Raw genomic sequence first — 16,893 nt, 5'->3', positions numbered from 1 at the left:
TACTGCTAAGATTTGACAGTCAATATTTTTTCAATTGTCTGTGGCATTTTTAAAATTATTGCATTTAAAAATGTGCTTTTGCTCTAATGCAGTTACCTCTCAGCACATCCAAATGGCCAATCTGAGCTCAATTTTGAGGTCAGGTATGAAATATTGCCAAAGTTCCAGATGGATCAAAATCTTATGATCCTTTTCTAAGCACATCCACATTCCCAGTTAGACTATGAATGCACACACAGATTTTCATTTCTATTGCAAATGTGTTTCAAATATCAGTCTCTTTCATAACCGATAATTTCAGAATGACCATACTCAGTTGCCCTAAAATGTTCAAGTACAAAAATATTATCTTATTAATTGGCAGTCATATTATAGTTGATTCATCCTTGCAAAAGCTCAGAAAAAGTGACCCTCCAGGATATGTAATATTTTAATCTGGAAGAGCATAAAGCTTCCGTTAAGGCCCATTTTTGCCTTAAGATAAATGTATTTATAGCACAACAATACCCATGGTTCATGGCTGGACATTGTTGCTTTCAGGCATATAATTTCTCTCTAAGACTGAGGATTTTGAGGACAGACTGTTTTTTCTCTCTTGAAGATTAAAAGGGTGTGACACGGTGTGGAGATAGGTGAAAAGGAAAAGTCTTAGTCTTATTTATAGTTCAATTTGAATTTGTATTTATTTTTTTAATGTAGTAATGGTGGTGATGATTATGGGGTGTGTAGCTCAAAATGAGGCATCTGTCTCCTTCTAAGTGCCTGCTAGTTCTACACAGTGCGTTATATACTCGATTTGTCACCAAAAGCAGCTTCTTAGTAAATGTAAAGTCACTTGTAGCCTTGTGTAGCATTGTTGCAGGGCACCTTAAAGATGTGGCTTGGAGGAAATGCAGGTTTGATTAATATTCAATGTGGTTTAATAGGGTGTTTATATACAAATAAATCTGGATTGGTGCAGCTATTTCTACTGATTTTCACAGCTGACTTGCAAAAAAATCTGATGGCCCAACTGATGGCACTAATTAGCCACAATATTAAAACCCACTTACCTAATATTGTGTCCAGATAATGTACTGATTTATTGGGCATGGACCCGTGGTCCTCTGGGTGTGTCCTGTGATGTTTGGTACTAGGATCTTTGCAGCAGAATCTCTGGTATTATGTGGGACGCTCTTGTGTATCCCTATGACACTTGATAAGAAATTTGTAGTAGCCATTATCTTAGGTGTTTTGTTCTTGAACAGTTGTGTGTGTGTGTGTGTGTGTGTGTGTGTGTGTGTGTGTGTGTGTTTGTGTGTGTGTTCTGCAGGTGGAGAGAGCTCCAATCAGAGTGCAATGTCATTGGGGTGTGCTTGGTTTATAACATAAAAAATTGAAGCCGTTAAGATTTAGCCGTTTAAGTTTTTTAAGGCTTGCAAAAAAAGCATATGGTCAAATACCTGATTTCAGTAAATCACATTCAAAGATTTAACTTTAACTAGTTTAGCACATTCTCTTTTTCTTCGACTTCAGCTTACAGTAATTTTCAAACAGTCCCTTACTATTGTCACGGAAGATCGTTACTTAGAGATGGATGTAATCAATTGCACGCCGTATCTGACTTATTGATAGGCATGCATGAATTTTAATATGATATTCTGCCCGAGCATTTGTTTTACTTTTAATTTGGTTACAGTTGCAGGACATCTAGCATAAATCTAACTGCTGTGCCTCATAAATTTGTAAAGTGAACAGTAACGTTGGTTGGCTGAACTGTAGTAAGGAGGCAGCACCTTTTTATGCCTTCAATGCACGGTCAGTGCAACTGAAATAAAAGCCCAGTTACCCGATGAATCTATTGGCTGGAAGGCTTCAGGTTCCTGCGCACTGGCGATGAACCACTCATAAACGGTGCTCACAGTGACTCCACACACAGACCAAACGGCGTGGGAACATGTCGCAGTACACGCTGGCAGGTAGGAAATGTTCGGTGTCTTTTTAGATTTTACTAATTTTGTCAATGAACAATCTGTGTTTGCTTTCATTTGTACCTTAGTCCCGATGGTCTATTCTTCAGACAGGGAAAAATATCAGAGCATAACATCGGTTTTTCTTATTTGCTTGCTTGTTTGTTTGTTTTTTCCACTTATGGCTGTTAAAAAGATTTCAAACACAAAAAATAACCGAGAGGAAAATAGAAACAGCTTTAAAAATCAGTTTGTTTTTGCATTGATACATGAACTGCACAAACAGAGTGGGAACGTATCCTGGTTATAGTTGTTTTAGATAATTTGGTATGCCGAGAAAACAAACTAATGGATAAATAAATAAATAACAATAAAAAAAACAATATAGGGAGTACAGTGATCTTAATTCAGTTGTTTGCATGCCATTTAAAAATGTTTAGTGTAGGATTAGCTATGATGCATACATTGTCAAAATGCACACACATCCTTCAGGATTAAAAAAAGAAAAAAAGAAATCTGCATTAAATGCTGATTTATCTCTACTCAGGTTTCACCATTACATCATTTGGTTGGCAATAACGTCCACTGGCTGATCAGGCTGACTCATATTTTAGAGCAATCCCATCAGCCTTTAATTTTCAACATCACTGCTGCATCCACCCACTCTGTACTGTCATGACTGAGTCAGAGTGAGGAGCTCCCTGCTCCTGGACTTTGACAGGGCTGAAATTGATCTGCATTGATCTGGGATCACAAACACTTGCTTTGATTGTGATCCCATCTTAATGTAATAAGTGAATAATTGTGGTAAGTAATAATAGTGGCGTTAAAGGGTGCAGAGTGCATTGACTCTCTAAGTCTCCTGTGATAAGCAATTTTATAGATGTGAGGGAGACACTCCTTTTGGGGGTAAGACCATAACACCTCTTCATAGCAAAACTGTGGTGGACCTACTCTTAATACTTTCAAAAACACAAGTAATGGAGTACTGTTGGCATTGTTGGTTGTTTACCTCACAATAATCATGCTTACTGCCCTCTCCACGAGTGTGTTTGATGCATGAGTCATCTCAATACATTATCCCATTATCTGACATTGAATCAGCATCAGGGCTCTGTTTTAACAGCTTCAGTCTGTGGTTGTTTTGATATTCTTTCATGTTTTAAAGGTGTTTAAAACACCAAAGTGGACTTTTAGCTCATCATAATAACTTGATGCAAAAGAAAGGTGATGTTACAGTATGCAATAACCTGTTTTATTTTTTAAACATGGATGCTTCTAAGATAAATAAAAATAGAAATAATTGATCTTACAGCAGTGCAGTGCTCCCTCGGATCAAAAATGCAACTACAACAATATAAATTATACCGTTATCATGATGACAAGTCCTCCAGAATGCAGCCACAACAAGATGATGTTTTGCAGTAACTTTGTTTGTAATAAATATGTCAATTTTCTGAGCCTTCAGTCCAACAAAATCATTTGCTTCACGTTTCAAATACCTGTATCTATACCCGTGTGCTTTGATTTCCTGTTCCTTTCTAGTTTTTGCATTTTTACGACATAATATTAATGTTTTATATTTATACCTTTTTTCTAGTTCACTTGCAGATCCTGCTGGCTGTGGGTCTAGCTGTATTCTGCTATTGTCTAGTTCTTGGCTGCATCCTTTGCTATCGCAAAAGGAAGAAAGCCTCATTGGAGGACAAAGAAGCAGTTTTTTTGTCTCCTCATCCTGCAGAGTGTGTGACTGTGACACTGACTCCTTCTCCCTGTACGCAAATTGTGAAACAGCAATATGAAGAATTGGATGGGGATGTGTTTGAATTTTCTTTCTCTAAGAGCAGCTCTTCTCCCTCTGAAGATGACCTCACTGCTCTGCCCTTTGACTCCAGCCCTACCAGGTCAGCTGACCTGGTAAAATCTCCTAGATCTTCTTTTCCACTGCGGCGCCTCAGCACTCCTGCAGTTCCCTGTTCACCCAATAAACCTCCAAGACATGGCCGAGCCTCTTTGCCTTCTCTCACCAGGTTGAGTTTTGTGCCTAAATCCCGTCGAGCAATCGGCCGGCGCTGCACTGTGACTGGTGAAAACTTTATTTACAGTGAGAGCAGTTGTCTGACTGCAGGCGCCGTCAGACCTCCTGTGGAGGAGGGAGAGCCTTGTCCATCACAGTATGGCTCTAACTCTCTCTCCCCTCCCAAACCAGCTCCACTCCTTCACTTCTCCGTGGTCTTCTCTTCTACTTGTGGCACCCTGGTGGTCAACATCCTAGGTCTCTTGGGGGTCAGTCGAAGGCGCAGTGGGGTGTTTGTTAGGGCAAGCCTTCCTCCACTTTGCCCTTCCCCACAGCAGATATCCTCACGACGGCGCAGCCTCAGTCCAGAGCTCCACAACCAGAGCTTTGCACTACAGGTGAGCTCTGTGGAAGAGCTGCGGACCTGTACCTTGAAACTGGCTGTCTACAGTAGGGACTTCTCTGGTCTAAGAGAGGCTGCGCTGGGGATAGTGGAGTTGCCTTGTGAGAAGTTGGACTGGGAGCCTGACATTGCTACCACCTACACGAGGCAGCTCAGCCCAACTAAGAGCAAGCTGAAAAAGGTATATGGTGAGATGATTTGATCATGAAATTTGTTTGGCATAGGTATTACAATTACAATTAAAAAAGGGGCAATGCAAGTTCCAAAACACAACAGATTGTCCATAAAAGCTTCTCTGAGCCTTATGCTTGTAGAAAGTGACTTTAAACACTTGAATTTGAGATTAAAAGAGACCTAAAATAAATGCACAGTACCAGGGAGCATAGTGAAATACCATAGAGAGTATGTGGTAATGCTTTATCTGGTAACAAAACCAAACAAATGAATTTTTTTTTTTAAATATCTCCTAACAGCATTCAGGACTTTTTTCCTTCAGTGGGCTGGTTTCAGTCATTATGCAAATGTCATTATGCAAATGTACTGTTTATAAGATTGGGGAAACCTGCAGTCAGCTGAGACTGAAGAAGTCACTTGTATGGGTGACGAAACGTTTCTCCCACTAAAAAAACGCTACGGCCAGATGAACAACTAAGACGCAACAATTTCCTAATGAGTATATGGGTTCTATTGCTCTCCAGTCATATTAAATGCAATTTAATGTAGATTTGGCAAATTATAATCAAGCAGGAAATGGACAGTGCTGCCTGCTAAAGGTGGACACTTGGGTGGGGAGTGTCCTTGAGTACTTACCCAGATTGTCATTTTGGTAACCACCAAAATCTAGGGCAGTTAGCAAACCAATGCCAACTGTTTAGATACATGACTACAACTGTACACATGATCAGTGATGGTATGTTAGAAGGGGTAGTTATAAACTCTCTCCATTGCTTCCTGCAAGTGATTCTATTTTAGATTTTCTCGGTTCATTTAGTTGCCGTTTTTACAGTTCAAGTGTAAATGCGTTTTTAGTGATTAATTTTCTGTAAATCTTGTGAAAATACTATTTTTACAATATATATGTGTGATGAAAGTCAGATATTGTAGCAGCCCTGGGTGAACGTTTGTTTTCAGTGAAGAAAAGCAACATTACACATGATATGACACATCAAAGTCTGCAGAACAGTTGGTTCCTCACATATGCTGCATGTGTAGCTAAATTAAAAGTACCGTGTCTGCCCTAACTCAGTCAAAATTTCTATCAGGTAAATTTCAGTCAAATCCATAAAGAAAAAAAGCATCAAATGGGACAAAATGGGAGAACAGCACATTTAAAAGAGACCTGCTGTGGGCTGCGTCAGGCAACTGAGCTTTTTAATGGGCTCATGTTTCTGATGTATCTATTTCTGTGGGACTGTAACTGATTTTTGGGTCACTGACCATACTTTTGTTCTCCTGGTTTCATTGACTTGATAGTATAATTTCAGTCTCCATTTTCATTTGATTTAATAGACAGGAAAACTACACTTCAGTCATAAATAACACGTATCATGGTTTTCCCATGAAGGAATGTAGCATCTAATCAGCTCTCCCATTAGCCTGTTTTTCCACTGTTGTTAGTCATGGTGACGCTGTTGTTCGCCACTGCAGAGCAAACAAGTAGAGTGCAGCAAATGGGCAGTGTGCCCACGCTGTGGCCTCTGCGGCTCTGCTGATACTCTGCCAGGAGACATTAATAACAAGCTTTTGAAGGGAGGTGAGCCTAGTGTTTCAGGTCACACTGAGACGTGCTGGATTCTCTTGGGGTGTGCCAACTTGCTTTTTACAGTAAAGTGACAATCAGCTGGGTATACCCACCTCAGTCTCTCACCTTTATACCTGATTCAAACTCTCCACATAAACACACCTTTACCTCTTTCTTAGTAACAGCAGCTGCCTGGCACAAAGGTGTGTGCATACAAAGTGGGAGTTTACTTAGAAAAAACGCAGCTGCTCAGCAATCTGAATAATTCTTGAAAGGGTCCATGTATGTATCGACTGTGCAGTGGAAACTGTAGAAATGTTCTGCATAGATAGTAAAGGGCCAGTTTTCTTAATCAGTGTAATGGGATCAGCTGAAATATTGCTAATCATTCATCTGCATTGCCTTAGTTATTTTGACATTTTATGGGAATGAGGGGTTGAACTTGGCAGTGGTTCAAGCATCAGCATGATCTGCAAACTTTGATTTTTTTTCTTGTAAATGCACTCTTTTTTTTTTTACTTTAAATCACAGTCCTGTAGGATTCCTGGCAAATTTCCACTTTCTCCAGTCGCTGAGTATAGGAAGAGAAAAATAAATAACATTAAGGAAGCCTTTCTGAAAAACAAACACAAAACCAAATAAACAAAACAGAACTGTTTTGCTTGCTTAGCTGGCACTAGTAGCAGAAAGCTGCAGAGCTGGAGTTTCACATAATATTTCCCACCAGGATGCAGAAAGTCTACAAAATAATCTAAGTATTGTATTGTATTGTATCACTGCATCAGTCAGCTGTTACAATTAACTTATTACTTTCTCTTTAATGTAATGCAACTTCTCATTACATAGCAAATAACCTTTCAGCTACTGGGGGGCAAAAAGCATTCATGTTACTGAAAGAAGGTTAAAAGTACAAACTCTCACAAACGGAAAGTGACCTTTTTAATTTATAGGTTTAAGGTTAATAGTGTTGAACTGGTGTAAAACATAGATTTTTTTCCTTTCTTATAAGCACTACCTGATGTTCCCAAGTGTGTCACTAAGCTTGGAGGGCCGGTCGAGTGAGTGAGCACTACACCTGTGGGTGAAAGAGTACTTTACCTTACTCTATAAAGTGCCTTGAGGCAACTTTTGTGTGATGTCCCGCTCTATGGTATAAATAAATCTGAATTTATCTGATGTAATGGGAAGTTAATATAAGTTGTTGCTTACAGAATATCAATGTGCAGTCAATTGTTCCTACTTATACACAGAAATTAGGTTGGAGGAAAATATTTCAGAGTCTTTTTAAGCATCTGTTTTTTGGAGATTATTGGATGATTCATAGAATCTGTTTGTTATATAACTCGAGATGATTTACAATTAAGAGACTTTCATAGTCTGTTTGTAAAAATAACAGCCAGAAAATTACATAATGCAATGTTTTCATGTAAAATATATTCTGTGGGTGGAAAAGAATTTGCTTTGGGATTTTTTTTAATTACAGAGAAAATTAAATATTTTTATACAGTGATATAGTTGCAAAACTTGATTATGGAACTAACTCCCAAACAATCTCATATTTGCATTAATAATGTAAATCACATATTGTAATCCTGAGTTGTGAGACCTCTGTTCTATTTTACACTTCAAGGATTTTCTTTCTCCAAAAATTCTGATAAAAATATTTGTGTAGGCTTCCTGAAGGGACGGCCTACACAAGCCCAATGGCTTCAAACTAATGATGAATATTTCTTGAACATTTAGTAAGCTGTCTTTAAACAGAGTATAAAATGACCAATACTTTTTGAAAAGACCAATTGTGTCATGAAAGTGTGTTATGATCTTCTGCAGTTTTTTTTTTTTTTTTTTGGACTCTGCTATAGTAGCTTTGCATAATTCACAGTTCAAAATAATCCTTCTCTATCTCCCACTGGGACTGATTCCTATAAGGTGACCCTCTTCTTAAAAGCCAACAGCAGTTGGGTGGGACTGCTACGTTTACAGCCAGAGCTGTGATGACCATATTAATTCTATTCTATTCTAAAGATATCACATAGCATAATTTCAAAGTCTATAAGTGAAATCAGTTGAGAGAGCTGCATGTACTTCTGCAATGTATCCCATGATGACGAGGCAGAAAAGGAGAAAGTGTTCTTTCCAAGTTCTGCACAAACTGATGGAACACTGAATGTAATGAATTCCTGAGACTGTAGACTATGACTAAAATGTTTATGTAACATGTAATCTGATAAATAAGAGGCTGCAAATAGATTTATAGATAAAATTAAACCAATGAACCTTCCTGCAAATGGGGAATGAGGACCAGTCAACAGTCCAAAAGTCCAAAAAGTCCAAAAGATGGAGAGAATGAGCAGAGGCGTTCATATAAATTATATAACCATAATCCAAGAGGGGTTAAAAGGTGGTAGCATCAAGCCTTTTTCCTTGTAGTGAAAGACAAATAAGATGCATTTCAGAAAAAGAACCCCAACTTCAGCCTTAATTTTAGTTGACTTTTGTGGTCTTTCATGCCCTTTGGTGTTGCTCAGATGACCGGTGCATTCCTTACTTTTAAAAAATCCACCAGGTTGTTTATTTGATGGCCCTCACTTGCACTTATATTTCTTTGAAACCTTATATTCAAATAACAGCTGCTACTGTAAATGCACTAGAAGCTTAGAATCAACCCCAGATCTTTTTCTCTGCTTATTTTGCCAATAATGTGGGGACATGCCTCACTGCACCCTGAAACTGCTTTTCAGTCAATTGTTCAATTTTTTATGCTCTGAAAACTGGGTACTATGTGTAAAAATATTTGTAATTCCTAAACAGAAAAATTTAATTGTTAGATCCATTGAGAGGCAAAACTGTGTCATCGTCCAAAAATTTATGGATCTAACTACAGTACATGTTTGACAGAAAATCAGAAAAAGAAGGATAAACCTACCCACAAGGCAGTGCTACTGAGTGACAGTTTCTGAGGTGAAGTGTTAGTGACAGTCAAAGGCAGTGAACCAAAACTCTCTTGTTGAATGAAATTGACTTCACACTCTGCTACCCAGCATCAGCAAGTCGCTGACGGGCTAACACAGCAGCTTGACAGCAGAATGTGACTCACCAACCAATGAAAGCTAATGAAAGCTGACATGAAATCAGATGAAAATTTGTATCAGATTTAAAGATGAGCTATTGCTCCTATTCACAGTGCATGGATGTCTTTATTGTTTAAGGATGACTGGTCAAATTGAATCCTCAAGCATGACATCTGCACACAAAAGACAACCTCTAATATCGATGATTTGATTTAAGTGACTGAAAAAGTGATGTAGATTTAGCCCTGCTGAGTTCCTCTGGTAGGTGAACCCAAGATGCCAGATGATGTTTTGCAGAAACTCATTCAGATTTAAATTTCTGACCTGTTCCTTTATATTAACAGGCAATGATTCACAGCAAACCCCATTGATTGAGAACTAAAACATTGATTTTCACAGATCTGAGCCTTACTGCTTTGATCGACTCACTCAGTGATAGCACTATAGAAGCATATTCATCAGTACTTCTGGTTTTACTGCTTGAATCACCTCTTTCCCTTGGTTTTTTATCCACAGTTCCCCAAACAGATGAAGCAAACATCTGCTGAGTGAAAGAAAACTTTTCCCTTCTTCCTAAGCCTCACATTTCTATCTCTTCGTCTTTCCGTCCTTTCTACCTTTAGAGCGTGAGTTCTCAGGAAACGCTGGGCCGCAGGAAGAGCTCTGTGTGTGTGCCACGGGCTTTGGGGCAACTGTTCATCCTGCTGCAGTACCAGACACTTGCCCAGCGCATCAAGGTGATGGTTCGAAAGGCTGAGAATCTGGCCAAGCTCACAAGGATCCCAGGAGCTCCAGGTGAAGACCACGCTCATAACTTTATCCATTCATCCATTCTGCTGGCTAAAGCCTATCCCAGCTACCATAGAGCGAGAGGCAGGATATACCCTACAGTTTGCCCGAATGTCACAGGACTAACACAGAGAGACAGTAAACACCATTCACTCTGACACTCACACCTATGGGCAATTTAGAATGTCCATTTAAAACTAACACCACTAATTGCATGTCTTTGGGCTGTGGGAGGAAGCATCATACCTAAATTACAAAATAGACTATTTTTGCCATTGCCTCCCTTAAAGCCCGATTTTAGTCAAAACCATAATTAAAAGACACAAATAACTGACTACTCAACAAAGCTAACTCACAAGTGTGTTATGAACATTTTCCTATATGTTAAGTGTGGATTTCCCTTTCATACATTTTGCATTTAAAAAAAATGCATATAGTTTTCTCTGCACTGAGCAGTAAAAAGATGTAATTGCCCCAAAAAGTAAATGTTTGTATTTTTTAATATACAAGTCACACACACTCTACTGCCTGGCTGGTTATGATCTGATTAGTCTTCCGTCCCTATGCCCAGATCAAAGCGCCTTGAGGCAACTGTTGTTGTGATTTGGCATTATATAAATAAAATCGAATCGAATTTAATACATCAGAGGACCAATTTGGACCCAAGGACCACAACCAGTTTCCTCTGGCTTCACTCTTGCCCAGTGGTGTCGGTGAGACAAGCTGGTGAAGCACTTTGGGCATGGGGACCAGGGATCCCACTTCACTTTCACTGTGCCTTGGGATTGGACTCTTTGATTCACATGTACATGACCTAAACTTAGAAAAACACATTAAGACAATAACAAAGTCAGCTTACTATCACCTCAAGAATATATCAAGGATAAAAGATCTGATGTCCCAACAGGACCTGGAAAAACTAGTCCATGCATTCATCTTTAGTAGGCTTGATTACTGTAACAGCATCTTTACAGGTCTATCTAAAAAATCCGTCAGACAACTACAGCTCATTCAGAACTCTGCTGCTCGAGTCCTCACTAAGACCAAAAAAGTGGACCACATCAGTCCAGCTCTGAGGTCTTTACACTGGCTGCCTGTCCGTCAGAGGATAGACTTTAAAGTTCTGATGCTGGTCTATAAAGCTCTGAATGGTTTAGGACCAAAATACATCAGTGACCTCCTGACCCAGTATGAACCTTCCAGATCCCTCAGGTCATCTGGATCCGGTCTTTTATCAGTTCCCAGAGTCAGAACCAGACACGGAGAAGCCGCATTCAGCTTTTATGCTCCTTATATCTGGAACAAACTCCCAGAAAGCCTCCGATCAGCTGAAACACTCAGTTTATTTAAATCCAGGTTGAAGACTCACCTGTTCTCAGCTGCATTTGAATAAAGCACCAAATCCGCACTCAAAACTTACATTTTAACTACTGATTTTATCTACTGTTCTGATTTTATCTGTTTTGATTTTATATACTGTTTTGTTTGTTTGTTTGTTTGTTTGTTAATTAGTTAGTTTGTTTGCTTGTTTTAATCAATTTTAAATCATGCTTTTTATTTGTTTTTGTTTCTAATGTCTCTGTAAAGCACTTTGAATCACCTTGTTGTTGAATTGTGCTATACAAATAAACTTGCCTTGCCTTGCCTTACTGTAAACTTTTGAAGCCTTAGTCTATGTTTTTACTGCCCACCTCATTTTCCAAATGATATAACCCGGGACAATCCAAATTTACAAACCAAAAAGATAGTGAACCCTTATAATAATCATAACATTTTTTTTAAATATATTTTAATAGTCCAGAAAAAATACTAATAAAATGTAATGCCTGATCGCTCTGTGGTGTATTGAAGTAAACCATAATCTCCTCCAAGTAAAGGAGAAGGGTTAAATTTCCCATTAGCACATTGTAAGTCTACAGATCTATTGTTCTGTCTCCTGTTTGCCCATCTATGGTCAGACAGACTGGATCTCTGATTGGTTTGTTATATAATCAGATTAGGAACAAATTGCCCTGGTGTCATTTCCCCCCGTCTGCGCCATCCGATTTAAAGCCTCGCTGAAGAGCAGAGGAGGAAGTAGGAAATTGTGTCTAAGTAAAAACAACAACCTAAACTGACACTTTGAAGCATAAAGTCAGTTGTGTGTTTCTTGTGAGCTTTAACATCAAATCACCCGCGTCAAATATATGAATGTAAATGGGCTTTGCAGATGCACGATTGCACATTGCTTTTAGTTTTAGTAAATCGAATTAGTACGCTTGACTGGATTATTGAGATTATGTATTTATAAGTGATCATGCAGATACGCAACAGTTAGAGAAGAGAGGAGAGCAGAGGAAATTTTTTAAGGATATAAATAAACTGTTGCAAATCATTTTATGTGAATCTAGCAACACAGCCCTGCAGTGAGGTTCTTTGGTTTGTTAGCACCAACTGAAAATGTTCCTGTAACTGAGGTTTGCTGCTCCTTTTTATTTTTTGACCTTTCTAGAAAGGAAATGTAATTTAATAAACTGATTCAATCTGATTATAATCATAACTAAGGATGTAATTTTATTCCAACAGACCACTATGTTGTCATTAACTTGCGTCAGGATGGGAAGGTAATTGGTACTAAGGAGACTAAAGGGGCCAGTGGTCCAAACCCCATCTGGAACGCACCATTCCTGTTTGATCTGCCTCCCGGTGACATAAATCAGCTACCACTGGTGCTTGAATTCATCGTCATGCAGGTAGGAAGTTCTACAAAAGTCACCAACCAGTATCGTATTATTCTGAGAGCTCTGTCGCATCTTCATTTTCTTGATTTATCTACAGGGGCGCCTCTACACTAAGAGCAGCATTCTGGGTCGGGTGCTGATTGGCACTGACGCTTCAGAGGAGGGACAGAAACACTGGAGGGAAATTTGCAGTCGGGGGCAAATAGAAACTACTCGCTGGCATACCATCCAGTCAGATGCGCTGTAAGAGTGAGAGTGTGAATGACTGACACAGCGTGGGACGCCCTTTGCTGACTAGTGAGGAGGATTTCAATAGCTATGATCACAATTTTTGCCAATTATCAAAAAAGAATTATTAAATAATATTCATGATTTTCTATGTTCACCGACAGGCTTGTACAAGTAAAAAAAAAAAGAACACCTCATCTGCATCCAAAACATTACATATATTTTAAGGACAGCTGTGAAGCTGTTTTCTCTGTATCAATAATATTTTTAAACCATGCATTTACTTTTGTGATTCCTTCCATTGTGACTTCTTAACCTTTATTCCGTTTTTTTGTTTGTTTGTTTTTTAGCAAAAAAACCCAGGGACACATATTTAGTTTTCTTTATAGCCACTAGAATTACAAATGAGGGGACATTTTGATTTTAATTCAGCTAAACAATGTATTTTCATATTATGTATTATGTATATGCATATTTAACATTAATGAAGAGCAAATTATTATAAAACCTGCACATTTTTCAGACCCCTGTTTTCCATTCTGTCTTACTGTAGCAGCATGACTTACTGTTATTGTGCAGCATCCGTCCATAGCAGCTGTTTTGATGTTTCTGTTACTAACCATTATCTGAAATAGATAAGATTACCTACAGTACTTACGATTAGATAAGTAAAAAATTAGGGAGCAAATAACAAAACTAAGGAAACCACTTCTGTTTTTGATAAGAATGTCATATTAAAAGATACTAGAACAATTTTACAATTATGCTATATATATATATATATATATATATATATATATATATATATATATATATACATATATATATATATATATATATAAAGATGTATAGTTATTAACATCATTTGGGAGCATTCTCATATATAATAATGATTCTTTAATTATAAAATTTTATCAAGGAATTGTGTGGTTGTATGTGTAGTATACTGCCCTTGGGAATGCCTACGGTGACTTGTCTTATATCTGAGCTGTGTACTGTATGTTTTCAGAAGGATTAAAAAAGAAATAATAAAGGATTTTTTTTCCAAAGTACAATAGATTCTTATTGATCAATAAAACTGTTTCTTGATGGTATGATCATACAGAAACATATTACAAACGCACTGGTCTAAATAATAAAATTAACAGTGACTAACTTTCATTCAGCTGTGACAATGTCAGGTGTTTCGTTGTGCATGCTAGCTCATTATCAATGTCCGTGAGGATTTTCCTACTGTCACAGTACAAGGCTTGTTGTTTCATGTTGGCTTTGAGTTGTAATAATTTTAGTGAAGATGCTTTTATTGTTGGAATGAAAATGCTCACAATGCCACCAATTCTTCTACCTGATTTTTATTAATGGCCACCAGGGGGTGACTGTTGTAGCTGAAAAAGTTTTTCTACTGGCCCTCGGTTTCTGCCCTTTTTGATCTCAGCATACACTTTCCTCATCATTTTAGTTTCTCAGTCACTGTTTCCAGTCAGGAGACGTGTGTGACTGAGGGGGTGTCTGTAAAACTATGATGCTGCAAGGAGTAGAAGTAGTGAAGGTGGCTGCATTTAAATACCTTGGGTCAACCAGCCAAAGCAATGGACAGTGCACAAGAGAGGTGAATAAGAAAGAGCAGGATGGAGAGGATGGAGTGTCAGGGGCGGTTTGTGACAGAAGGATGGCATGTGCAGAAGATGAATTGTTGATATTTTACAATCAGGCAGGAGGATAAGATTAAGACCACAGAGATGATTCATGAATGGAGTAACAGAGGACATGGTGTGACAGAGAAGGATGAGATGGAGGCAGATGATCAGCTCTGGAGACCCCTAAAGGGAGCAGCCAAAAGAAGAAAATTTAAAACTTGAAGTTATTTTGTATTTTGTATTTTGCTTGATCGATCCATTAGTTCTGTCCATGAAGTGGAGCTTATGTTTTCTATTTCTTTTTGAACAACTAGTCATCTGATCCACTTCAAACTTGGCTAGTCTGCTTGCTGGGGATCCAGATAGGTGCACTGTTGAGTTTGAGGTCAGTTAGAGCTGTTGCTAGGCAATTAACGGACAAAGCCTGTTGCTGATGCTAGGTGTCATCAACAAAGGCAAATGCATGACATGAAGAGATGATATCACAGTTCAGATAGTATTATAGATACTCTTGTAGATTCTCTGGCTAATTTGTTTCTTCACAGATGATGTCACATGTCTTTGTGGCTGTGTGTTGATGCTAGTCCAGATACTGTAGCTTAATTAGCTGAGAAACACGAATGCTTGCTCAACATTTCACGATAATCCATTCAGTAGCTGCTGAGAGATGTCGCTTAAAGAGGTCTTTTGAAACTGGTAATCGCATTAATCACATTGAAATGTACAATTTACAGCCTCACAGCCCTGAATTAAATAAGTGGAAGAAAATAGGTTGATACATTTACTGTGACGCTGAACAGCTGTATAACATCCCTGAAATAAATACTGGAGCAGCTCCAGAGTGAAAAATGGTGAATAACTGACTGTCCTCAGCCATTATTATGACTTATCGGAAAATGGAAACATTTATTTTTCACTTCACAGCTCAAGGTTCTGCGCTCAATAAAAGAAATGTAAAATAACAATAATAATGATAATTGTGTGTCGTTTTTTCAACTAAAACTCCATAGAGACAGTCACTAAATGGTAGTTAGTAGATTGAAACCTGCCCCCTGAACTAAACCTGGTTGCATTCAAATTATGTGGTGTTGACAGAAATGTGGTAAATGTAAACTTCATGACAAAATCTCCCAGTCACTGTTTCTTGTTGCCAGCATTGTGACGTCCACCCAACGAGTTATAAATATCCATAGGATGTGCAGTCTAATGGTGATGCAATCTAGCTCCTGGGGTGATCTTATGTCATATCAGATCACCAACTGAATGTGACTGCTATCACACACCAGCAGACAGAGTTATGTCTCAAGTGTTTGTGACTTGCAATATCATGACATCTGAAACTTTAAGGCCAGTTGGCTGGAAAACACATTCTTGCACCCAGTTATACTCATCATATCAGGTCAGGCTTTGTATTCTGCATCTGATCCATGAAGTGGGAAAATGCTGTAGATATGTTTGAAACCTCAGATTATATTACATATACGCGGTCCCATGTAAAACCTTAATTTGCTTGATTTATTATCATCATCATCATTTATTTATTTATATAGCACTTTAAAAACACACCTGGTAGACCAAAGTGCTGTACAATACTAATATGCATATAGTAATAAAACCAGACATAGCAATAAAAAAAAAAACAATAAAAAATATCAGTTACCCACAGACTTAAAAGCCAGGGAATAAAAATAGGTTTTTAATAAAGACTTAAAAACTGGCACTCATGTAGCCTGTCTAATATGGAGAGGAAGGTTATTCCAAAGCATCGGCGCGGCAACAGAGAACGCTCGGTCTCGTCTAAGTTTCAGCCGTGACTTTGGGACTGAAAGCAGCAACTGCTCAGCTGACCGAAGGGAACGAGTGGGGATGTGGGGCTTCAACAAGTCAGACAAATAAACAGGTGCCAGACCATTTAGAGATTTAAAAACCAATAAAAGGACTTTAAAACGGATCCTGAATTCAATTGGAAGCCAGTGTAAAGAGGCCAAAATCAGAGTGATGTGATCAAATTTTCTTTTGCCAGTTAAAAATCATGCCGCAGCATTTTTAAGTATATTTATTTTCAGGTAAGCATGGTTTTAGAGCCTTTTTAAGCTTTTGATATAACTTAATATCCATCCATTCGCTTCCGCTTATCCTTTTCAGGGTCGCGGGGGGCGCTGGAGCCTATCCCAGCTGTCATAGGGCGAGAGGCACGGTACACCCTGGACAGGTCGCCAGTCTGTCGCAGGGCCAACACACAGGGACAGACAACCATTCGCACTCACATTCACTCGCACATTCACACCTAGTGGCAATTTGGATTATCCAATTAACCTATCCCCACAAGCTGCATGTC

At 38.5% G+C, this 16,893-nt stretch overlaps 1 protein-coding gene across 1 annotated transcript; it reads left to right on the top strand.

Annotated features, from left to right (window-relative positions):
- The first annotated feature begins 1,737 nt into the window (after positions 1 to 1,737).
- Positions 1,738 to 13,678, top strand: LOC146526092 (synaptotagmin-5). The gene is made up of 5 exons (XM_085166097.1): positions 1,738 to 1,958; positions 3,550 to 4,550; positions 9,805 to 9,976; positions 12,536 to 12,702; positions 12,788 to 13,678. The coding sequence occupies exons 1-5, from the start codon at positions 1,937 to 1,939 to the stop codon at positions 12,935 to 12,937; spliced, it is 1,512 nt and encodes a 503-aa protein (XP_085022223.1). The 5' UTR covers positions 1,738 to 1,936; the 3' UTR covers positions 12,938 to 13,678.
- The last annotated feature ends 3,215 nt before the right edge of the window (positions 13,679 to 16,893 follow it).

This window comes from Neolamprologus multifasciatus, chromosome 1 (assembly GCF_963576455.1).
Source record: "Neolamprologus multifasciatus chromosome 1, fNeoMul1.2, whole genome shotgun sequence".
Lineage (NCBI taxonomy): Eukaryota > Metazoa > Chordata > Actinopteri > Cichliformes > Cichlidae > Neolamprologus > Neolamprologus multifasciatus.
This window is presented reverse-complemented; position numbering and strand designations above follow the sequence as displayed.

Coding starts and splice junctions, on each gene's coding strand:
- LOC146526092 (XM_085166097.1), top strand. CDS start 1,937: ATGTCGCAGTACACGCTGGCAG. Junction 4,551..9,804: donor CTAAGAGCAAGCTGAAAAAG/GTATATGGTGAG, acceptor TTCTACCTTTAG/AGCGTGAGTTCTCAGGAAAC. Junction 12,703..12,787: donor TTGAATTCATCGTCATGCAG/GTAGGAAGTTCT, acceptor ATTTATCTACAG/GGGCGCCTCTACACTAAGAG.